Source organism: Chrysemys picta, chromosome 22 (genome assembly GCF_011386835.1).
Source record: "Chrysemys picta bellii isolate R12L10 chromosome 22, ASM1138683v2, whole genome shotgun sequence".
Lineage (NCBI taxonomy): Eukaryota > Metazoa > Chordata > Testudines > Emydidae > Chrysemys > Chrysemys picta.
In genome coordinates, this window is record NC_088812.1 from 3618015 (window position 1) to 3642497 (window position 24483).

The 24483-nt window shown below is 57.8% G+C and overlaps 1 protein-coding gene across 2 annotated transcripts; it reads right to left on the bottom strand.

Annotated features, from left to right (window-relative positions):
* Positions 1-1844: 1844 nt before the first annotated feature.
* CNN1 (calponin 1) lies at positions 1845-22553 on the bottom strand. 2 transcript variants are annotated; one of them, XM_065576296.1, is made up of 8 exons: positions 22318-22553; positions 19093-19358; positions 6506-6627; positions 5889-5955; positions 5147-5284; positions 4413-4523; positions 3678-3824; positions 1845-3465 (listed from the first exon to the last, which is right to left on the bottom strand). In XM_065576296.1, the coding sequence occupies exons 2-8, from the start codon at positions 19306-19308 to the stop codon at positions 3220-3222; spliced, it is 1047 nt and encodes a 348-aa protein (XP_065432368.1). In that variant the 5' UTR covers positions 19309-19358; positions 22318-22553; the 3' UTR covers positions 1845-3219. The 2 variants fall into 2 exon arrangements, with proteins under 2 accessions (XP_065432368.1, XP_008161545.2); XM_008163323.4 differs by lacking the exon at positions 22318-22553 and having other exon boundaries at positions 19093-19256.
* Between the last annotated feature and the right edge of the window lie 1930 nt (positions 22554-24483).

Here is a 24483-nt window from a genome sequence, read left to right on the forward strand (position 1 = left end):
CGGGACCTAGGCTATGCCCGCATGGCCCCAGAGCCTGCGGGGGGGAGGGACACCACCTCCCCAAACGCCGTCGACAGAAGCCGTCTTCTGTCAACATCTACACTGGAGGTTTTGTTGGCATAGCTATGTTTTTTCAACGCCCCCCCCTCTCCCCCCCCCCCCCCCGATATAGCTTTACCGGTGTTGGTTTTAAGCGGAGAACAGGCCTGTAGCATCAATTCTTTGTGTGGTCTTCTAAAATCCTGGCGTGCAAGCTGTTCCTTCCCACACTCCGGTTTTCTTTCGCGGATGAAGACGGGGGAGGTAAGGCGTGTCTCTCTTCCCCCCCACTCCCAGCCCTGCTGCGGCATTACCTCCGTGGGGCTGGGCTACCCCGCTCCTCCAAGGCACGCGTGCCATTTGCCCTTTCCTTTGAAGACCTTAACAGGAACCCCCTGAAACAGGGCCGCGCGGGGTCTCGCTTGCATTTTACTATGGCTGCTACGTGTCATGTCAAGAACCTAATCGCAAACTCTCCTGGACCTGGTACGGAGACTTGTAACCAGAAGAGTTATGGAGGGATTGTCCCTGCAGTGCCAACGGCTTGTGACGTAGATCCAGCCGTCGCTGTAGCCCTGCAAAGCGCTTGTCTCGACTTCTGAGGGGTAATGTGGCTTTTATGGGGGGATGGGGGGTGTCTAAGGAGCATCCGTCTGCCTGTGACGGCCTGAGGAGGACAGAGGTGGATGATGTTGTGCCTGTGTAAGCGGTTACTTTGGCCTGCGTGTGTACACATCACCCCCTGGTGGCCGATCTTACGGCAAACAGAGCAGCCGGCTGCTTCCCCGAAGCTAAAGTGTCAAGTTTGTGTTGAAGGATCTGGGTGTGAGGTGTCCGGCAGCGTTTGTGGGCGGGTATCAAAGCCTTCCTGTATAAGTGCTGAATTACTGGCTAGAGCCCTGTGCACCGGCTGGTAATGGGGTTTACAGACAGAGCTGGGAGGGTTGTGGTCGGCCGGCCCTTCCCTTCCCTGCCGCACGGGGGTAAAAGGGGGTAAATCCATCCGGGAGGAAAGCCAGGGCAGGGCTTAAGAGCCTTCACTCATCCCTACCATTGATGCATGCTGGAAAATGAGCATTTATAGACCGCTTCTTATCTTCAAAGCACTTCAACACTCACTGTTCATCTTTAGCCTGACCAGACATTGCCAACTAGCCTGTGTCCACCCAGGCATCCTGGAGGAGGGAAATCCGCCTAGCTGTCGGTATTGTCTACGCAGCCTCCTCTGTTAAAGGGACGCCGTGGGCCTGAACCTCTGTCCGCGTCATTGTACCCGATCTATGCGCTTGTAAACCCAAGAGTGCTAGAAATCAGCGTTGGGGAGGGGAGACAAAGGTTGTTTTTTCTCTCTCTCTGGTTCGCCTGTGCTTCTGACAGCACTTTCCGTAGAGAAGAAGGATGTTCCCGGGGTTGGGGTGCCGACGAGAGATGTGGGGTAGGTCCTGCCCCACCACAACCTTCCGTTGTGGCTTTGGGCAAGTCAGGTAGTTTAATAGGCCTCAGTTTCTCCATCTCTAAAATGGGGGTTATTTGTGCTGACGATTACTGTTAGGTGCTCTAATAATAATAATACGGTAAGCTGGGCCAGACAGGTACGCAAGACAGGTCCCTTCACACAAGAGCGGCACGTGGAAAAAGTGGTCGCGCCACAAACCGCAACAGAGCAAAGGACTTGGATGTGACTGGCTTTGTGCAATTGACTAGATCTCATTTTGACCTTCCCTTTTACACGCAGGCTTCAGCAGCGAAGACAAATGTCCAGGAAGCTCTTAAATAAGATCAGAAATAGGTTTAGAAAATATAGATTTTTTTTTTTTGTTCCTTGTTTTATTGTGCCACAGTGAGATTAAAAAGTGCTCATCCGCAGAAAATTACAAACTGCTGTAATATCAGTTTATAAATCACTTGATCTGGAGGGTTTTTTTTAAAGTGTTTAGTTTGCCAGCATGCAGAGTAAGGGGAATATTCCTAGGCTTTTAAAGGCAGCCCATCTTGTAGGCAATGTAGTGGCTTATCTCAGTAGTTCACACTCTTATTTTCCCCATACATTACATTGTCACCAAAATACTCCTACCAACACGGGCAATAGCAGAGGTGGATGAGCAAGGTTACCCTTCCAGGAGCTCAACAGTGTTCGGGTGCGGGGGGAGGGTTTCTCACTTAGACTTGCAACTGGAAAACCTGCCGACACAAAAACTTGTTAGTCGAGGGTGCTGTCCTGGTGGTAGATGGAAAGTGTGTGTGTGTGTGGGGGGGGGGGGGGGCGGTGTATATAGAGTGGGTCTCTTATATACACACACGGAGAATCTTATTTACAGAAATGGCATCTGTCCCTTTTCAAAGCCCAGAAATGTTAGGAGAACCTTTGACAGAGACTGGGGAGTGCGTGTGTTTAAACTTGAACGTGCTCCGTCTCCTTCTGTACTGCTAGTCCCATCCCTCCCCCGTGTTTGCTCCGCTCAGACCACTACCACTAGGTACATGCGTCTGACGAAGTGGGCATTCACCCACGAAAGCTTATGCTCCAATACTTCTGTTAGTCTTAAAGGGGCCACAGGACCCTCTGTTGCTTTTTACCGCTAGGGGTGTTACACACCTGGGATTGCAGGGTGGGTGCCTGGGGGCAGGGGGGATACCTGGACAGTCAAGCAGGAAGCACTCTACCTAGAGCAGTGAATGCAATCGTAGGCCGGTTCATTTCACCAACTTGTTTGTTCCCCTTACTTTAGGAAAGGGGCTGGGGGCGGCAGCATTTCTAGATCACTTGGGGGGGGGGGGGGGTGAGTGTCTCAGAGCCGAGACACTGGTGCTAATGGTGACAAAGCACTAATGTTTCTGGCTTTTCATGTCTACATCTACCCTTCTCCCCCACCCCAACTACTCCTGATTGAACTGAGCCTTGCTCTATGGCCGTGCATTGTCAAGTGCTGGGTTATACATTGAAAAACAACTTAAATAAGGGGGGCGGGAAATCTGACGGGGGTTGGGGTTTGTTTCTAGGGTTGGGGGAGCTGGGTTGGGGGACCCTCTGTGAGCAGGTTAGCGTTGGGGGGAGCAGTCGGGATTTCCTCTTATTCCTCTTTTTTAAAGTGATCACTTGCTGTTTTTTTTTTTTAAAAAGTTTCTTCTAGCGTCCTGGTTGCGTGTGTCTCTGATCAGTCCAGGCCCCGGCCCGGCCCCTCATTCGGAGTTGTAGAAGTTGTGTTGGCTGTGGTTGTACTCGTCCTCGCCAACCATGGCGTAGTTGGGCTGGAGGCAGTACTTGGGGTCGTAGACCTGGCGTGGCAGCCCGTACACGGTCATGCCCTGCTGCGAGGCGCCCTTGTTGCTGCCCATCTGCAGGGAGACGTTGAGGCTGTCACAGTGCTCCATGCCCAGCATGGGCTCGAAGATCTGCCGCTTGGTTCCTGGGGCCGTCATGCCCGCCTGCGGGGAGAGGCGGGGGGTTAGTTGAACAGGAAGGGAGACGCTGCGCAGACGTGAAGGCTCAAGAATGCCAGGAAGTGGGACCTGGAGGCTTTCCTCTCTAGACGCTAGTTCCCCCCCGGGGATGGCAGTAGGCTGGGCTGGGGGGGAGCCCCACGGTGCTAACACCCCTTTCCCGCTCCCACGCCTGCTCCTTGGCTTGCATCTCTTACCTGGCTGGCTCCCTTGTTGGTGCCCATTTGTAGACTGATGGTGGCCTGATCCAGGGGCTGGTCTGTGCCCAGTTTGGGGTCATAGAGGTGCCGGCGGGTGCCGTACGCCGTCATGCCCTGCTGGCTGGCAAACTTGTTGGTGCCCATCTGGAAGGAGAAGCAGAGTGAAACCGAGGGCGTGGATTAATGCTGGCTGTGTGCGAGACCCGATCTCTGCTCTTGGCATGAGGCTTTGCCCCAGGGGTTGGCACCATGTCGCCCAGGGGGAGTGGGAGTCCCCAGCCCCCCCCCGGGAGGTGGAAGAAGGAATTGCTGGCTCCCACGCTTGGCTGCGGTTTGGGAGTGGCCGTTGCCCCAGGTGTCTCCTGCCCAGTCTCGAGCTCACCGGGTTTCTGCTTTCAGTGCCGACGGTCCTGGGGAAATCTCTGGTGTTGCACAAACCGTTAGAGAAGCCCCAGCTAAGGTGGCAGAAAAGGGCCCGATGGCTCAAGTGGGCACCTCCTGATATGGGCTGGGGTGGCCCCTGGCTGGCTGGGCTCTGCAGCCGCTCGAGGGGGCAGAGTAACGCCAGAGGCTGAGCCGTAGAGAAATCTCAGCACCATCAGCTGGGCTTCCCCGCGGCTGTGGAAAGCTACGAGCTGCCACCCCGGGGTGGTGCTGGGACCAGATCTCTGGCCTCCTGTCTCTGAGCTCCCGGGGCTGCCAAGGGGCCGCGTGGCAGGGGGAGTCACAGACCTGCAGCCCGATAATGTTCCGTCCTTCTTTCAGCTTCTCCGGCTGGAATCGGCGCTGATGCTTCTCGGCGTATTTGACACCCATGTTCACTTTGTTGCCTTTTGTCTTGGCCTGCGGGGGGGGAGGCGGGAACAAACAGGGCTCATGTGGGGATGGCTGGAGGGGTAAATCTCCCTGCCCCCCACACCCCCCGCTGCAGAAACCACGGCCCAGCCTGGAGTGGGGAGACCAGCCCCCGTCTCCCCCCACGCACGGCCCCGTCTCTAGCTCCCGTGTTCCCAGGCACTGATTAGATTCAAAGCCAAGGCTGGTGCTGTGAGCCGTGGTGGGTGGGTAAGAGGAGGAGCTCTTCCCCATGGGGGAAATGATTTCAAGCATTAATCTGTGCATTGGGGGGGCATGGGGCTGCGTCAGTCCCACCCATCCCTCCAGCCCAGCTCGTCCTGGCCGGCTCTGGCCCCTCGTGCTGAGTGCACTCAGCAAACCAGGGGCCGATTCCTGAGGGGGTATGGCGTGGAGTGTGGGGAGTGGCCGAGGCTGGTTCTGATCTGCAGCCATGTCTGCAGTGCCCCCGAAGCAGGCGGCTGGAAGGACGCCCGTGCCCTGTGTCTCTGCCAAGGGACGCCGCCTCACCCCGAAGGTCTCGTCGGGTGCCTTCGACATGCCAGGAACCTCCCACCGGGCGGGGCCGGGCTGGGGGCCTGGATGAGCCGCGCTGCCGCTGCCGGACTCACCTGGCTCGCCAGGGCGATCAGGGTGGACTGCACCTGGGTGTAGTTCGTGTTCTCAAAGAGGTCGTTGGCTTCGAAAATGTCGTGTGGCTTCACGCCGTACTTGGTGATGGCCTTGATGAAGTTACTGATGTTCTCGAGCTGCGGCAGGACGGCAGGTGGTTACAGAGCGGCCAGCGTGTCCCGGCTGCTCCACCGCGCCCGAGCCCAGCGGCCAGCGTGTCCCGGCTGCTCCACCGCGCCCGAGCCCCCCCCCATTCCTACAGTGTGATAGGAGCGTCCCAGCTGGTGACCCCTCCCTGCTCCACATCCGCTCTCCAGGCAGAACCCCAAGTCTTGTCTTCCCAGAGTACAGAGAGGGGCCCCTGCTTCCTTGTCATCTGACGTGACGCTCTGTGCTTTCTCCTCCAATCACGGGGGCTTTCGCTTATCGCGTCCCTGTGCTGGCGAGGGCTCTGTTGTGGACGGGCTGAGAGCTGGGTCTTGCCCTGCCCACCCATTGCTCCAGCCAAGGAAGGCTACAGTGCCATTTTCTCCCTTCCCCTGCCCACAAAGATCTCCCTGTCGGGCAACCCCCCGCCCTTTCCTGGGGCGTCTCCCAGCACCCTTAGGGAGCCTAACACAGCTGGGGAAGAGTCTCCCAACGGCTGGACTAGCTTCAAGGATACTGTCTAGTGTGACCCTGGCGGGGGTCCTAAGCCAGGCCCCATGGCTGGGGCAGCGAGAGCCCAGAGGGAGCCTTCACCTGGTGCCAGTTCTGCGTGGACTCGTTCACCTTCTTCACGGAGCCGGGCTGCAGTTTGTTGATGAGTCTGAAAGGAGAAGGCCCGAGCACGGGTTTTGTTCGGCAGGGCGATGGCGTCACCCGTCGCTGGGAGGCAGCTGGCTCTGGGGTGGGGCGCAGGAGCTGGTAACCAGGGCCCGCATGCCAAACTACGAGCAGCAGGGAGGACGCCTACATCCCGCTGAAACTAGAGGGGGGTGGGTGGCCGTAGAATGGCCCCGGGTTGAATGTGGCCGCGGGAGTTGGGCTAACGCCCCACGTCCGGCAGGAAATACCATGGGATCTGCAGGGACGGCACATTCATGCTCCAGACCCTCCAGTAGCACAGCGCCCCCTAGTGCTGCAGCCGGCGCTGACTCCAACGGGGGAGCCCCTCCTGCGGCAGATGGGTTCCCTGGGTGCTCTCTCCTCCTGAGGGGGACACGGGGCGGGGAGGGGAGATGTTGGGGTATGACTGGAACTGGGCCACGCTCCCACCCCAAGTCTTGCAGAACGACACCGGAGCCCAACCCCCCATTGCTGGGGAGCTGCCCACCCCCAGCAGGGCAGGACCCCCCCCCCGTCCGAAGGCTCCTCACTTGCACAGGATGACACCGTCCTTCAGCCCCTCCATGAAGTTGTCTGCAAGGCGCTCCCCCGTCATGTCCTCAATCCACAGCCGCAGCTCCTGCTCCCGCTGGGGGTCGTACTTCTGGGCCAGCTGTAACAGAGCCAGAGGGCATTGGGCATGGCGGAGCTGCTGGGGGACGGGCGTGCGGCGGAACCGCGTGAGCAACCCCCTGGCTAACGCCAGTGCCACCCTTGCCTTGCCCGTTGGCATCATGCCCCACCCTGGCATTCTGCTGGGCCCGTCAGCAAGCGTTCCCCATTGCTGATCTCAGCCCTCTGCACAGTGCGGGCCGATATCCCCATCGCCTGCCCTGAGAACAGCCAGAGTCTGGTTTGGGTACAAATACTCCTACGTATCAGGGTAGATTTCAAGGCCAGAAGGGGCCGGCTGGCCCTTCTGGGTAGTGCAGGCCGGAGAACCTCCCCTGTGATCCCTGCCTCCCGTGGGGGTGAGCTTGAGTGTCTCTGAGAAACACCCAGCTCCGAGTGCTGGAGAATCCAGCCCTGTCCCTCCAGGTAGTTGCACTGATGGTTAATCACCACCATCGGGCAAACTCTGCCCCTTCAGCTTCCAGCCCTTGGATTGGGTTCTGCCCTGGTCTGCCAGTACCAAGAACCCACTCTTCCCTGTGTGGGGACGGCTAGGGAATTCTGAACCTGCGTAGCCAGCCCCCATCACCGGGGCATCTGGGCGCCTCGCAGTCTTTAATTTATTTATCCTCCCGGGAGGCAGGGCAGTGCTGTTATTCCTGTTGTGCATCTGGGGAAACTGAGGCACAGAGCTTTTATGTGACTTGCCGATGGTCTCACGGGGTGTCTAGCAGAACCGGCTGCAGGTTAGTGCTGTAACCACTGGACTATCCTGTCTCTGTGCCCTTGGGCTGTCACAAACCTCTTCCGGTCTTTGTTTAAACCCACTGTTGCTGCTGGGAGAGGGGGGCTCGTTTGCTAGAATGGGACCATCTCAGATCTGCACACTGCTCAGTAGGGATCAGTTTGTGGACCATTCACCATTGTGTGGTCCCCCACCTCCCATCCCATTGGCTCCTGCCTGATATCTCCATGGCAACCCCAGCAACTGGTTCCCAGGAAAGAAACGCTAGGACGTTGGTGAATTAGATGGGTGATGACAATGATCAGGGGCCTGGAAAAAAAAAAAAACTCCCACTGAAGAGAGACTGCAAAGATTGGAATTGTTTCCCTTAGCGAGGAGGCAAATAAGAGACGACACAATAGAAATATACAAGATGATGACTGGGCTAGAGAAGGGGGAGTGGGAGTTTCTGATCTCTGTCTCACAGCACGAGAACAGGGGGAAAGGCATATGAAGGTAGCCAATTAGAAACAAATGAAATACTTTTTCTCTCCACGTGTAACGTTAGACTGGGGAACTCCATGCCACAGGAGGGAACGAACGTAGCAAGATTCAAAGAGGGCCTGGACGTTTCTGGGGATAACCAAACTAACCACAGTTAGAATACCTAATAGCTTTGGACAGGATAGAAAACCTCAGGCTTCAGCCAATCTCGAACTCTTGGGGGCAGATTACCCCAGACTGTAACTCTTCACTTAACACTGTAGTTCTGTGCCTGAAAAATGCGACTTTAAGTGAAACGACGTTAAGCGAATCCAATTTCTCCAGAAGAATGAATGTAAATGGGGGGGGGGGGGTTTAGGTTCCAGGGAAATGTTTTTTTGCCATACAGTACTACAGTTGGGAGGTGCCCCCGCCTTACCCCACACAGCCCACTGGCACTGCAGACAAGGAGGCAGGCAAGGAGGCTGGAGGTGCTGTAGGTAGGAGAAACATATTGCACAGGAGTAGTGGCAGCTTCCCCTACTCTGCAAGCACCAAAGGCGGGGGGCTCAACCCTCGGCCCACCCACACCACCCTTTCCCCCAAGCCCCCACCCTTAACCTGCCTCTTCTCCCCCCCCTTTTACTCCGCACGCGTGTCCTCGCTCCTCCCCTGCGGCAGTCAGCTGGCATGCAGCGTTCCGGGGGCAGGAGCGAGGACACGGCACGCAGGCTCCCCCCTCCCTCCCCGCCTCCTGAACGCCGCAAGCCAGCTGATTGCTGTGGGGGGAGGAGGGGGAAGGCGCTGATCCGTGGGTCTGCCGGCGGGCGGGAGGTGGTGGAGAAGGCGTAGGGGAGCTGATAAGGGGACTGCCAGCTGTGACGTTCTAGCGAAGCATTGCACAACTTTAAATGGAGCAGGGACGTAAGATCGAAACAACGTTAAGCGAGAGGACATTGAGTGGGGAGTTGCTGTATCTGTCTCCTGTGCAAGTCTTGCATCTTCCTTGGTGCTGGCCACGGAGACAGGCTCCTAGGCTACGTGGACCCCGGTCTGGTCCAGTCTGGTGATCCACGTTGTTCCTGGGACAGTTCGTGATTTTTAGCTGCTTTTAGCAGCATCTGGAAATGAGCAGTCGGCCCTGGCTAACTGGCCAATTTGCTATTGAGAAGCCCCCAGTTTGGGAGCCCGTCTCCTGGAATATGCACCCCCAAAAGAGGGGAAGCACCAACAGAACGAATGAATTTCCCTGTGGTTGGCTGCTCTCCTGCAGTGGGGCTACCTAGCTGTGTCCCCCGCCCAAACAGGGGAGGTTGGTTTTGTGGTCACCGAACCGGCCACAGCCTCCCTGTGCGACCTGGGGCAAGTCACTGCGTCCCTCTGGGCTCAAATCCCCAGCTGTGAAATGCGGAGGACGATCTTCATCTCTTTGGGGCAGGGACTCTCGCGCTCTGGGTCTGTGCAGCACCTGGCGCCCTGATCTCAGCTGGGACCTCCAGGGGCGACGGCCATACAAATACTAGCCCCAGCGGGGCTCTGTTCTACATCTGCCCTGCGCGTCACAGCGTCCGGAGGGGGCAGAAAGCGCCCCAGGCTGAGTGGCTGGGGTCTAGGTAACCCCCGGACCCTTCTCTCTTGTCAAACGGAGCCGATCTGCCGCGGCTGCTGTGCTGGCCCCAGGCCTGCCAGGGAAAAAAGATCTCCAGAGCCAAACCTCTTTATCTGGAAATGTGCTTCTGTACCAGGTCCCTGTGCTCCTTCTAAGGGCCGTCTGACCCCCCAAAGCAGCCATCAGTGCCCCACTAGGGCCTCAGAAATTGTTCTCCTGGGAATCCCATGCTTGAACGACGAGAGGCAGCTCTGCCATGTTTATGATCCGTCTCTGCCAAACTCCCTGGCCTGGGGCGAGTCCCACGCTGGCTGCCAGGAAAGGAGCTAGAGGGATTCATTCAGTGGGGCTGGGGTTGCGGCTCGCAAAGGGAAGCGGAGTTCCCGACCAGTGCTCTGGGGCCCCCTCCTCCCCCCAACTCAGTATTGGCTCATAACAATGAAAGTCCCCGGTGAGTTCTGGAGCATCCCGAGTCTAGACCTGCACGTCCCTGACTGCTGAAATGCGGCCACCTCTGGGGTGGAAAGCGGCAGCTGTTTCGCCACCGATGGAAAGAACTCTTCCTTCCTTGTGTTAGTCCATTGACTCTGGAGTGACACCAGGAGTTGATTTGGCCCCATATCCAGACAATAACAAGAGGCAGACTGATGCTCACTGCTGGGCACCAGGGTTCAAGGCCCCAGGTCTGAGTACAAGGAGGGCAGGCTGCTGGTGTTACGGCTTTCGGGTGCTGCCGGCTTTGTGGTCACTAGCGCTCCCCTGGCTGGGGTCTGCGGGGGGGGACGCAGGCCGCTCAGAGAGCGCACAGAACTCCTGCCTGCCTGCGATTACGAAGCATTCGGGAGGGCTCACCCGTCCCTGGCTGAGTCCAGTCCAGAGCCCGTGCCCACCTCGTGTACGGTGACACTAACATACAGGAGTCAAATTAGTGCCAGTGATAATAGCGTCTCTTTGGGGGGTGGCCTCCTGGGTTGCTGAGACCTGGGCAACTCATGTCACCCAATCACCCTGCTGCACCAGGCGCGGATCGGAACCGGGAGCTGAATGGGGGGACAGTGGCTGGAGGGCCTGGTGCTGCTTTTCCAGCAGCCTTTGAGAAGGGCTGTTAGCAGAGATCCACTTGGAGGCCCAGTAAGTCAGACCCTGACCCAGTCAGGACTCCTGGGTTCCAACCCCAGCTCTGGGTGAGGCTGGGGTCTGATAGAGCAGGGGGTGGGCCTGGAGTCTGGAGGGGAGTGGGGTCCAGTGGTTAGAGCAGGAGGAGCTGGGAGCCAGGACTCCTGGGTTCTATCCCCAGCTCTGGGCGAGGCTGGGGTCTGATAGAGCAGGGGCTGGGCCTGGAGCTGGGAGCCAGGACTCCTGGGTTCTATCCCCATCTCTGGGAGAGGAGTGGGATCCACTGGTTCTGTTGGGTGGGGAGGGGAGGGGATTAGGAGTCAAGACACCTGTTGAATCATTTCACTGCTCATGGGTTTTGCTTCCCATCCCTCGCTCAGATTTTCTGTACCACCTGTGGCCCATGGCTCACCAAAGCTGCTGCTTCCCCATCCGCTCCCAATGCCAGCGCCACCTTGGGGGGATGGGCTCATGCCTCAGCCTGTGCCTTGCCCTCGGGCCGCGCTGCACACGGTGGCAGAAATCCCCTCCTGACCCCTGCACGTTAGCCCTGAAGCCTGGGATTGTGATTTCCCCCAGCTCCGAGTCCTGCCTGCCCCGCGGATTGGGCGCAGCACCGTCCGTCCCCTTTGCTGAAGTCCACCTGCGGGCGCTAACGTGGCAGGGAAGCGCTGAGGAAGTTGTTCCTTGTGTGCGGTTGAAATATACCTGCTCTGCTCTAGTTAACCGGCAGCGTAAAAAGCCTGATCACTCCACCCTCTGCATCAGAACCTTTAGCCCCCCTCCAGGGACCCCCTTTTCCTTTTCCGGGTTGAATCCTCCCTGTTTAAAGTCGGCCCAATGGAACCTAGCCTCTCCCTGAGGAAGGAGGGGGCGTGTGGCTCTAATGTGCTCTGAGAGGCAAAGGTGCCCGGGCAGGCCCATGGATTAGAGTAGGGCCACCCTTATTCCGCTGCCGTACAGGAGCCATAAGGCAGGGCCCTGGCCCCAAAGGTACCAGCCGGGCAGCCTGTCCGTTTGGATTTCCTGGGTCCTTCTGTGTCCCGCAAGCTCTCTCCTAGCAGACAGCTTCCAAACTCCCCGCCTTTCTTTCCCTCCGCAGGACCTGACCCTGGCCAGCAGAGAAGCCCATTGCAGGAATGGGGAAACTGAGGCACAAAGGGAGGCAGATGCCCGAGGGGAGGTGGGAATGCTGGGATAACCCTGCTCTGGGTGGTGTGGAGCCAGGGGGCACTGGCTGCAGGAAGGGATCCCAGCCGTTCCTGGCTCCCAGGCCCGGCCCGCCGCGGCGTGAGCCCAGCAGAAGAAGGTTCCAGCCCCGAGGTTGACCAGGACAAGCCACCCTGCGCAGGGGCTGCTGGGAAGTAGCACGTCCCAGGAGTCGGCACCTGCCAGAGCCCAGGCTGGCCCGTCCAGGGTGCTGTGACCGTACTCCTCCCCCCACCCCGCTGGTCGCGTGCTGCTCCAGCCGGGAAGGCGAGTGAGCGCTCACATTCCTCGGGCCCGGCCTGTCTCCTCGCTCCAGCCCGCCCGTGCCAGGGCCGTCTGCCAACCCAAACAGGCAGCAGCCCCTGCAGGAAGAATTCACCAAACTTGGGAGAAAAATGGGGCCTGTCCCAGATCCTCATGGATTTATCCCTGGCCGGGGAGGGGGGGATATTTCAGTGGGAGAGATGGCAGAACCGGGGCTGGGACGCCGGGGCAGCGCTGAGGTGATCCTGAGCTCCATTAACGAGGAATTTGCTCGTTTCATCTCTCTGGGGGTGTGAAGAGCAAGATCAGATGGGACCCAGGCTTCAGTTAAGCGCATGGTTATTATCAGAAGGCCAGTTCCAGGGGCGTGGCTGGCTCAGGAATGGAGCACGGGGCCTTTCAGCTCTAGGGGGTGCCAGCTCCCATCCGGCCCCCGGGTGGCGGGAATGGGACAGGGCCCGGGCCTTTCTCATCCGGAGGTGCTGGCTCTGGTCTGGTCCCAGGTTGGGGGACTGGCTGGCTCAGAGGGTGGGGGAGTGGGGCATAGGGCTTTTCCCCTATGGGGGCAGCAGCTCCCATCCAGCCCCAGAGCAGGCCATTGGCTGGCCCAGGGGGGCAGGGAAGGGAACGTGCAGCTTTGTTACTGAGCTGGTTCTGTTCCAGCTGGGGGGGCCCGTGACCGAGTCGTTTGCAGTCAGTGGCTGATCAGGGGCCCCTGTGAAATAAATTTGGTGGGTCTCAGCCCAGTTCCTAGGGACGGCGGGTGTTAAATTTTGCCCCAGTTGGGCTCTGAGGTCAGGCTCTGAAAGGGCCATGAGGATAAAACTCCCCTCTTCCCCTCGGGAGGATTTCTGTAGGCTGGGGTGCCCCTGTGCTGGCCCTAAGCACTGCATTCCCTGCAGCCCCAGAGCGCGGAGCCCACACCAGCACCGCTGGAGTGATCCCACCGCACCCACCATGCTGTCCCCGTGGGAGGGGGAGAGCACTGCCTCCAGCACAATGTCCTGCAACCTCACCCTAGCAAACCTCCTTGCAATCCCCTCTCCAAGCTGGCCAGTGACCTAACAAAGCAAACCATCCAGCAACCCTACCATAACAAACCATCCAGCAACCCTACCAAAGCAAACCATCCAGCAACCCTACCATAACAAACCATCCAGCAACCCTACCATAACAAACCGTATTCACCTCCTGACCCGGCCTGTAACCCTACCATAACAAACCATCCAGCAACCCTACCATAACAAACCGAATTCACCCCCTGACCTGGCCTGGCCTGTAACCCTACCATAACAAACCGAATTCACCCCCTGACCTGGCCTGTAACCCTACCATAACAAACCGAATTCACCCCCTGACCTGGCCTGTAACCCTACCATAACAAACCGAATTCACCCCCTGACCTGGCCTGTAACCCTTCCATAACAAACCGAATTCACCCCCTGACCTGGCCTGTAACCCTACCATAACAAACCGAATTCACCCCCTGACCTGTCCGGCAACCCTATCATAACAAACCGACCTGCACCCCCCAAACTGGCCGGCAACCCTATCATAACGAACCGACCTGCATCCCCCAACCTGGCTGGTAACCCTACCATAACAAACCATCCAGAAACCCTACCACAACAAACCGACCTGTAACCCCCAACCTGGCCAGCAACCCTACCATAACAAGCCAATCTGCACAAAGCCCCTGCCCACAAGTGGGCCGGTAGCCCTGCAATAACAAACCTGCAGGGGCACAGTTAATAATAATTTTTTTGGGGGGAAGCCAGTCTTCATGGTACTCTTGCTCCCCTTGCATGTGTCCCCCATTGATTGCTGCAGCAGTTGGGGGCCTGGGTGACACTTCAGGGAGGAGGGATTGTCACTGGGGCTAGTGTTTAGAACGGGGGGCAGGGGCTGGGAGTCAGCTGGGTTCCCTCCCCAGCTGTGGGAGGGGAGCAGAGTGTAGATAAATCTCTGATAATTTTCATGTGACTTTACATTGTGCCTCTTCATATAACCTTGTGGTGGGTCTACCCCCGTGTGACCTCTGTTTTCATGGGACTTTGTATCAAAGCCTCATTTAGAAACTTTGCATGGCCCTTGGTATAATATTATAGCCCCTAAGGATAGAATAAGATAGAAGAAAAATTTCTTTTTGCTAGCAGTAGAACAAGAGCTCTCCCCCCCCCCCCCTTAATCAATTGCCCTGTTGAATGAATGAGGTGTGGATGAGCAAGGCATGGAAGGCAGCACCTCCAGACAGCCTCAACTGTTGGAGAGGGGCTGGGAGCCAGACCCAAGGACAATAAAACGTGTCAAGTGGGCTCATTAAAGACAAGCAGACATACCCACGGCCTCGGGGGTTAGAAGCAAGCACCTTCTTTTGGAAATACCCTCTTTGCAGTATTGGGACAACACTCAAAAGAAAGCAGCACAAGGGACCAATGGACACAGACACAGAGTTTGAATCTGGTCTAGATTTGCATAAGAGGAAAGCTGCTATAAAAGTGAGGTGTCTTGCAGAGGATCCCGGGTCTCGTCTTGTCAACATGGGAGCATCGATCCGGATCGGCAGAAGCCCGGCGCCACCCCCTCCCCCATCTAACTCACCTGGCCAGTGAAGTTAAGGGGAGCAACTAATTGGTAACAACAAGACGGAGTGTGTGTGTGTGTGTGTGTGTGTGTGAGTGTAAGTGTAATATATTATATTCATATAATACAGTGTTAATGAATACATGTATCACTAATAAATGTGGCGTTTTGTCTTATTCCCCCTGAAAAGATCCTGTGCAGTACTTTAAGTACAACAAGAGGCGAGCGGGAGCCAGGACTCCTGGGTTCTTACCCCAGCCCTGGGAGGGGAGCAGGGTCTAGTGCAGCGGTTCTCAAACGTTTGTCCTGGTGACCCCTTTCAAATAGCAAGCATCAGAGTGCGACCCCCCCTTATACATTAAAAACACTTTTGTATCTATTTAACACCATTATAAATGCTGGAGGCAAAGTGGGGTTTGGGGTGGAGGTTGACAGCTCCCGACCCCCCATGTAATAACCTCGCGACCCCCGGAGGGGTCCTGACCCCCGTTTGAGAACCCCTGGTCTAGTGGTTAGAGTGGGGGGGAGGAGCCAGGACTCCTGGGTTCCGTTCCCAGCTCCAGGGAAAGACTGGGATCTAGTGTGTGTGGGGGGGAGTTAGGATTCTGCACAGACTCTCTTTCCCCCGAGGCCTCCAAGCAGGCGTTCCATCGCTGGGAACAGCTACTGCGCCTTGCCAGCCCGGCCGGGATGCCAGCTGCTGTAGGAAGTCTCTTCATGCCCAGCCGGGATCATGCCAGTCCCCTGCTCTTCCGCCTCCCCAGCAGCTTCTTGACCCTCCTGCCTCCTCCCGGGGACCCCTGCGGGGCAGGTACCTGGGACCTGGAATCACTCGAATGATCCCAGCTGCAGCCTCCCCTCCCTGAGCTGGGGAGAGAACCCAGGAGTCCTGGCTCCCAGCCCCCTGCCCTAACTCCTAGACCTCACTCCCCCCCTGATCCGGGGATAGAACCCAGGAGTCCTGGCTCCCAGCCCCCTGCCCTAACTCCTAGGCCCTACTCCCCTCCCTGAGCCAGGGAGAGAACCCAGGAGTCCTGGCTCCCAGCCCCCTGCCCTAACTCCTAGACCTCACTCCCCTCCCTGATCCGGGGATAGAACCCAGGAGTCCTGGCTCCCAGCCCCCTGCTCTAACTCCTAGGCCCTGCTCCCCTCCCTGAGCCGGGGAGAGAACCCAGGAGTCCTGGCTCCCAGCCCCCTGCTCTAACCACTAGACCCCACTCCCCTCCTTGGATGGAAGGAGTCGGCCTCTTTCACCTTCCTGCGGGCGGCCGATACCTGATCTGCCATTACCTCTGGCCGCCCGTGCGCAGCCTGCTTGGGAATTGGTACGGTTCCAAACCAGGGCCCCTCTCCCCCCACACCACGGGAGGGAAACCGAGTCCCTCCCAGAGCTCAGTTCCAGCCCTGTGGCCCTGAGCCAGCTGACACCCCCACTGCCCTCCTCCCCGGGGGGCACCAACAAGCAGGTTCCACTGTCTGGCCGGAGGGTGGGGACGACAGAGGGAGCAGCCAGAGAAGGGGCTGGGCTGGGGCATCGGCCCCGCTCCCTCCCCCTGGGTGTCTTGAGGCGTCCCCACCCAGGGGAGCACCTGAGAGGGACAAGGGCTGGGGTTGCTCTGGGGTCGCCACTGGTGCCAGCTGGGCCTGGCCCGGAGAGCCCCCCCTGCTCCCCCAGGACGGCTGGTTGATTTTGTCTCCATCACAGGGCAGATGCAATCTGGGGGTGTGGGGGGGGGGAAGATAATGGGGGATCCCAGGCCAATGTCCTGGGAGGGGCCTCGGCTGCCCAGGACTGATCCCCCTCGTCCCAGCGTCTGGCTCTGACAGTTGGCACGAGCAAGCAGCTGGGGGGGGGGTGTCTCCATCTCTATGGCCTGGGGTGTCTCCCCCACCTGGGATCTCTCAGCACAGACCGCCGGCTGCCTGGGCCCCGGCGGCTTTATAAAGCAAACCATGCCTTATATAGAGCCGCCCGCTCCTGGGCCCAGCTCTGCAGAATCCCCAAAGCCAACCATATATGGCCAGCCGGCGCCGGGCACAGCGCGGGCTGGCCAGAAAGGTAGCTGAAGAATTCCAAGCAGGGAGAGCCCTAGACAAGGGCTGGGGGTTCTGGCTGGCTTGTAATCACCGACCAGGGACACTGGGGGGGGCTAGCCCTGCCCCCCTGCTTTGGATCTGGGGGGAGCAGAGCATCAAAGCAGGGTGAACCCCCCCCGGACACGTGGGGGTCACAGATCAGCAGTAGCGGTTAGCAGCGAATCCGACCAGTGGGATGGGAGGAGGTGTGCGTATTTAACCCTTGCTGGGTCCCGGCTGTGAGCCCCCAGAGCACCCAAAGGAGCCCAGCACTGGAGCGGTTTTTCCTCCTGGCGATGCGTCTGCGTCCCCTGGGGGCACGAGGGATGCAGAGATCTGGGGATGGGACGGGGGGAGCCCTGCTTCGGCTCACGGGTGGAGGAGCCAAGCGGCAGGAAACCAGGAGGTGACCCCGAAACCCGGGTCCGGGGAGCCCCTTGGGAGTAGGGCCAGGGCCTGAGAGCAGGGAGCCCGGGTCCCCCAGCATTGTTACAGAATGTCGCCCCCTTCTTAGGGGAGGCCCCCCTAGTGGGGGAGGGGTGCAGATCCATGTTAATTTCGGGGGAGCCCGCTGCCGTTCAGAGATTGGGGGGGGCTCCTTTCATTCCGTGGCTGTGCTGAATGGAAGAGTCCCCCGGTGCTACCTCTGCCACCTGGGGTTTTCTGTGGGGACCTGGGGCTTGACTTTCCCTCCCCGTGGTTGTTGGCTGCTCCCCACCCCAGAGGTGGCTGCGTTTTGGTGGGGCTGTGTGTGTAGGAGGCCCCCAAAGTGCACTGGGCTCCTTTGGGGTGAAGCGCTCTCCGGGAATGTATAATACTGGGGAGCAGTGACAGTTTGGGGGTGACGTCCCAGGTCCCCTCGCCCGGCTCCCCAGTGACATCGAAGCAAAGGGAGAGGAGCCCCCACCACTCCCTCTTGGCTGCAGTAGGAAACAACACGTGCTCTATGCTAGCTAGGCCTCGTGTCCTACGCCCCTCATCCTGGTATCTGGGCAGCCCTCTGCCCCCCCGTGCTTTCATGCCCTGATCTGGGGACCCTACTGGATTAGGGGCACGCCCAGCACTTCAGCAGCAAAGCCATTACCCCCATTTTACAGACAGGGAAACTGAGGCACAGAGCGGCAACGGCCATAGAGGGGAGTCAGTGTGAGATCTGGGACTAGAACCCAGGAGTCCTGACTCGCAGCCCCCGGCTCTAACCGCTAGACCCCACTCCCTGAGCCGTAGCAGCACTTCGCTGTATCAGTATCATGTCTCATACCAGCTACGTCCTGGCTGCGTCCTGACTGGAGCGGCAGGGGTGGGGTGGGGGGTACATGTTCCTGAGCGAGGGGCTGGGGGGGGGAGATATTCCCAGCCCCTCACTCAGGAACATGCTGGGGGATGCTTTAATCATCTTCCCTGGCTCTCACCTAGCACTTTCCACTGTAGCCCTCACTGTGTTTGCCAAGGAGCGCACGAGCATTGTCCCCATTGTACAGGTGGGGAAACTGAGGCACGGAGGGCAAAGTGACTTGCCCAAGGTCTCCCAGCAGGCCAGTGGCAGAGCCGAGAATAGGCCCCAGGCCACTGCTGTGTGCCGGCCAGCAGGGGCCTGTCTGGTCAGTGGGGGTGGGGGTCTCACGTCTCAGCCCTGCAAGGGAGGATCGTCTCCAGGTCTGGCTAGCCCTGGCAGTGGCACTGTAGCCCTGATCTCTGCCACCCCCACCCACCCCTCCCCAGTTCAGTCCTTTGCTGGGCTTCCACACCTGTCCTGCCACCCTGTCATCATTCATGTTTATTAGGTGTATTACGGTAGCACCCAGGAACCCCCATCATGGCCCGGGACCCCACTGTGCAAGGCGCTGTACAAACACACCCTCCTGGTTCCTTCTGGGCCCTTTCCCTGCCTCCCCTCCGCCCTGCTGTTTTAGAGACTCTTTTACAATAGGACGTCCTCTCCCAGCCCGTGGGCGGCACACCCAACACCCTCTCCCCTTCCCTGCCCATCTGTAACCCTTTAGGCCACGTTCCCTGGGCTAAGCCCCTGTTCTGCCCAGCTGCTGAAGGCCACTTTGTTTGCTTTGGGGGGGCTTGGTGAGGGGTGCTCCTTAAATCTCCCCATCCCTACCCCCTGGGTCATACTAACGGACCCATCCACCACCAGTCCTTCCCAAGGTGTTCCACCATCGCAAAACCCCTTGCTCTGCGACCCTCTCCCACGGAGAACCAACTCCTTCCTGACCCCCAGCCAATGGGCAGCGTCTGCCCTGAAGCCTGAGGATCGCTCGTCCTTGGGAGCCGCCGGGCCCATCCTCCAAGGTAGTATCGACCCACAAAGCGTGGTCCCACATCCCGAGCTGCCACTGGCGCCGATCCTGAGCCACCCTGGTGGTTTGGGGGGCGATCCCCCCCCCCCTTACCTTGTTCTTGACCTCCGCTGACAGCCCGTAGGCCGGTCCCCGGTTGAAGTGTGCGGCGGACATCCTGCCTGCGTCGCCTCCGGCCTCGCTGGAGATGGGAGCCCTGCTCGGTGCCCTCTGCGCCTCTGCCTCTTCCTCGCTTTCCCTGCAACTTTTTAAAAGTCTTTGCTCTCCGGCTCTTCCCCCTCCGCATGTCCGAGGGGGAGCCCTTCCCATTGGCCGGCCAGCCTGGCCAATCGCTGCCCGCTGGGGACCCTGATGTCAGCCTGTTGGTATTAAGAAGTGATGGAGTCATTTTTTCCACCTTGGGGGCAACTGGGGCGGACGCTGCAAATATTTCGAGAACGCTGCGATTTATCAAGGACGGACGGATTGCCAGAGGGCTGCAGCGTTACGCTCGCCCCGCTCCAGCTCTCCGCCACTTCCACACGCGTCTCTCCCCAGCCCTCTTCCTCCCCGCCACCTCCACGGCGCTCTCGGTCCTCTTGCCTCCTTAGGTTGTATTGGTCTCTCGCGCGGCAGCGTCTCAGGCCAAACCCCTGGGCCCTCCTCTTTCAGTGCACGCTGTGCCCCCCCTTTTCACAATTTGCAACCCAAAAGGAAAGTATAGGGGAAAACCTTTCCCGGAACCCCAACATTTTCCAAATGGAGCCGGTGGGGGTACGGTCCTTCCCGGCCAGTTCCTCTGGCCTTCTCGTCGGCTCTTGGTTTTGGACTCTCACTTTGCTTTGGCAGACGTTCCTCTGGATTTAAGATTTTCTTCCCCCATCAGGAATTTTTATAAACGATCCGAGTATGATTTCAAAACCCCGTCCGCTCCTTTGAAACAGCTGTGGAATAGATCAAACTCCAGATCCTCCCAGAGGCCACATGTGCAGATACCTCTCTGAGCAGAGAAGGGCATTGAAAATCCAGGCAGCCCCCAGTGGGAAGAAGTTGGTTGCTAATTGTTAGTATTTATTAACTATTAATAATAATGAGGCTGCCTGGCTGGCACCTAAGCGGTTGTAGTTAACAGATGAACAGGTAGATGGGCATGAAGGAAGGATGAAGTCAATTTCCTGCTCTGACACAGACTTCCTGTAGGAGCTTGGGCAAGTCACTTAGCCGCTCTGTGCCTGAGTTTCCCCATTCGTGCTGGAATAATTGCCCTGCCTCACAGGGGCGCTGTGAGGAGAAATACGTTAAAGATTGTCAGGTGCCCAGATACTACATAAGATCCTTTGGAAATGCCAGCCTAACGTAGAGCCCTGGCGTTTGATAAAATCATGTAGAGTTACTCCGGATTTACGCCAGCATCGCTGAGATCAGAATCAATCCCTCTCACTCCCAGCTCCATCAGGGCTACCAACCCAAACGCGCCCTCATAAATATCAGATGATGTCGCAAAAAACAACCTGACAGCTGCTGACAGCTGCGTCCGGCTGGGCCAAGTTCAAATCTGCTGATAAGATAGGGGGTAGGGGACCACACATGCACATGCAGACACACACACACGTGCTGCAGTACAGATCCATGCGCACACATGTGCTGTCTGTACAGATCCATGGACACACACACACTCACACGTATTGTCTGTACCGATCTATGCATGCACACACACACACACACACACACACACGTGCTGTCAGTACAGATCCGTGCGCACGTGTGCACACATGTGCTGTCTGTACAGATCCATGGACACACACACACTCACACGTATTGTCTGTACAGATCTATGCATGCTCACACACACACACACACACACACACGTGCTGTCCGTACAGATCCGTGTGCACGTGTGCACACATGTGCTGTCTGTACAGATCCATGGACACACACACTCACACGTATTGTCTGTACAGATCTATGCATGCTCACACACACACACACGTGCTGTCAGTACAGATCCGTGCGCACGTGTGCACACATGTGCTGTCTGTACAGATCCATGGACACACACACTCACACGTATTGTCTGTACAGATCTATGCATGCTCACACACACACACACACACACACGCTGTCAGTACAGATCTGTGCGCACGTGCACACAAATGTGCTGTCTCTATAGATCCATGGACACACACACAATCACACGTATTGTCTGTACAGATCTATGCATGCTCACACACACACACACACACACACACGTGCTGTCAGTACAGATCCGTGCGCACGTGTGCACACATGTGCTGTCTGTACAGATCCATGGACACACACACACACTCACACGTATTGTCTGTACTGACCTATGCATGCTCACACACACACACACACACACACACACACACACACACACACACACACACACACGTGCTGTCCATACAGATCCATGTGCATGCATGCACATAAACCCCCTCTCTTGCCCCCCGTTAATAGAGGTATAAATAAATACACTGGCAATAGAAGACCTGGACATTTGAGCCAAACTCTTTTGGTCCAGGACTATAGGCTCCTTTGGGACCTAAGCCAAACACTAGCTGCCTGAAGTTAGGAAAAAACTCCTCGCTATGACAAGCTAGTCCATTATTCTCTCGTGTCTCAGGCACTGGGCACCTGGGCGCTGTCCCCGGGTCTGGGAGGGGAGTGGGGTCTAGTGGTTAAAGCAAATGGGGCGCTGACTCACTCGCTAAGTGAACGATAAGTGTTTCAATGCAGTTCAGTGTAAATGTAAACATCTAGGAACAAAGCCCGTGGGTCGTACTTACAGGCTGGGGGGCTCCGTCCTGGGGTCAGTGACTCTGAGGAAGTTTTGGGGGGCGTGGCAGAGAATCAGCTGAACACCAGCTCCCAGCGTGACACTGAGGCCAAAAGGGCTAATGTGATCCTGGGATGCACAAACAAGGGGATCTGGAGGAGGGGTGGAGAGGTGATTTCCCCTCTGGATCGGGCACCGGTGCGCCCGCCGTGGGGATCCTGTGGTTGGTACTGGTGCCCACTGTCCGAGACGGATGGTGATAAATTGGAGAGGGGGCAGAGAAGAGCCGCGAGAATGATTAGAAAACCTGCCCAATAGTGAGAGACTCAAGGAGCTCCATCGATTTTGTGTGACAAAGAGAAAGCTCAGGGGTGACTTGGTCCCAGTCTATATGTACCTTCGTGAGGAACAAATATTGAATAAGGGGCTCTCCAGTCTAGCAGAGAGGTCACACACAATCCAACAGCTGGGAGTTGAAGCTAGACAAATTCAGCCCGGGAACGAGGCCTTCGTTTTTAACAGGAACCGTTGGAACAACTTACCAGGGGCCGTGCTGGATTCTCCATCCATCACGGACTATTTTGACACAATCTGCTGTGGGGCAGGTCTCTGGCGTGTTAGCCAGGAGGTCAGACTAGGTGGTCACCAGGGTCCCTTCTGGCTTTGGAATCGATGAGTCGGGACTCCGGGGTTCTGTTCCCAGCTCAGAGAGAGGAGCGGGGTCTAGTGAGTGGGGTGGTTGGGGGAGCTGGCAGTCAGGAATCCTGGGTTCTGTTCCCAGCTCTGTGAAGGAAGTGGTGTCTGGTGGTTAGAGCAGAGATTGTCAGTGCAGCCCCTGGCACGATGGAGCCTTGATCGGGGTTGCCATGTCTAAGTGGTACCTTTTGGAGACGGGAGACCAGTCTAGATGGGACATTGGTCTGATCTGGTTTGGCAGTTACCATCTTCAATGTCTCTGCCCCCGGCCTGGGAAATCTCTCCCACGGGTGGGCACGGGGAAGAGGTCGTTAGTGATTTTTACACTGAGCGTGTTTTAAAGGCGGGAAACGCCTGGAGTGTGAGGGTGGGGCTGGTAAATGGAGAGAAAGAAACATCCAATAAATCCTAGGAAATCCCAGCCACGGAACCCAAAGCACTTTGCAAAGAGCCTAAGGATGGGGCCTCCGAACTCAGCGACTCCACCCCACTGCTGTCCCAGGCAGCCCCAGCAAGATCCCCGTCATAAACTGAGCAGGCTCCATCTGTAAGCTAGTCAGGGTCTTTGCCCCCCACTCCTGCTTGGAGGCTGTTCCGGACCCTCGTTCCTCTGAGGGGTAGAAACCATCTTCCCTCCCAGCCTCAGTTTACTCACGGGGTGGCAGCGTGGCCTAGTGGATAGAGCACCAGCTGGGGGCTCAGAGGATCTGGGTTCTATTCCTGGTGACCTTGGGCAAGGCATTTCCCGTGCCTCAGTTTCCCCATTTGTACCATGGGGGTGATGACACCACCCTGCTTTGAGATCTACAGATGAAAAGTCATTACTGCTGTCAGCCAGTGGCCGTTTCCTGCAGCTGGGAGTCTGCATGTTCCCCTTTAGATGCGAACATACTGGGTCAGACAATGGTCCATCTAGCCCAGTCTCCTGTCTTCCGACAGTGGCCAATGCCAGGTGCCCCAGAGGGAATGAACAGAACAGGGAATCATCTAGTGATCCCTCCCATCACCCAAACAGAGGCTAGGGACACCATGGGCAAGCACGTTCCATTTTTCAGACGGTTGCTAAGCGCGGCGCCAAACGAGACGTCTCTGAAGAACGTAACCATGGAAAGCGAAGTGCTCCTCAAACCCTCAAGTCACCTAAGCAACCCTGACGAACAAATCACCTTAACTCTGCCCTTTCTTGCTGCATTAGGCCACCATTTTCCAAGCTGGGGGCCTAGAGGTGAGGCACCTAAATCTGCATTTGGGCACCTAAATAAAAATGTCTATTGAGGAGCCTAAATCCGCACTGAAGAGCCCCCGGGTCTGGCCATTTTGGCCTCAGTCTTTCTTTGGGAGAACGGAAAAGGTGATTTAGGTAGCATTGCACACAGAGAGCCAGCTAGTGGGGTCTAATGGATAGAGCAGAAAGGGGAACTGGGAGTCAGGACTCCTGGGTTCTGTTCCCAGTTCTGGGAGGGGAATGGGGTCTGGTGGTTAGAGCAGGGGGCTGGGAGCCAGGACCCCTGGGTTCTACCCCTGCCTCTGGGAGGAGAGCATGGTCTAATGGTTAGACCCTCCTGCTTGGGGGGTGTCTGACAAACCCGCCGGGCCCGGAGCGGGGTGCTGCGCTCTGTGGTGTTTCCCAGCCTCTCCGCCCCGCCAGTATCGCTGCAGCCCGGGGGTGAGCTGCCCCCCTGCTTTCCCCACATGCTGGCTTTGCACCCGGGGCGGGGGAGTCAAAGGAAAGATGGAAAACTCCTCGTGGGTTTCGCTCCGGGCCATGTGGGAGCCACAGAAGGGAAGGAAGCTCTGCTGCCCAGAGGAAAGGGATCAAAACTGGTTCCACCCGTGGAGGCGGGACAGGGACGGAGGCGAGAGGGCCAGCCAGGGAGCGGGCCCCCTCCGGGGCAGGACTGAGATCCGCTGGCGTGGGTGGGTGCCCCCACTCCGGGGTCATGTGGAAAATTGGATCTGCCTAGACGGGTTGATCACGCAGGTTATCGACTCTCCCTGTCTTAGCCAGAGCG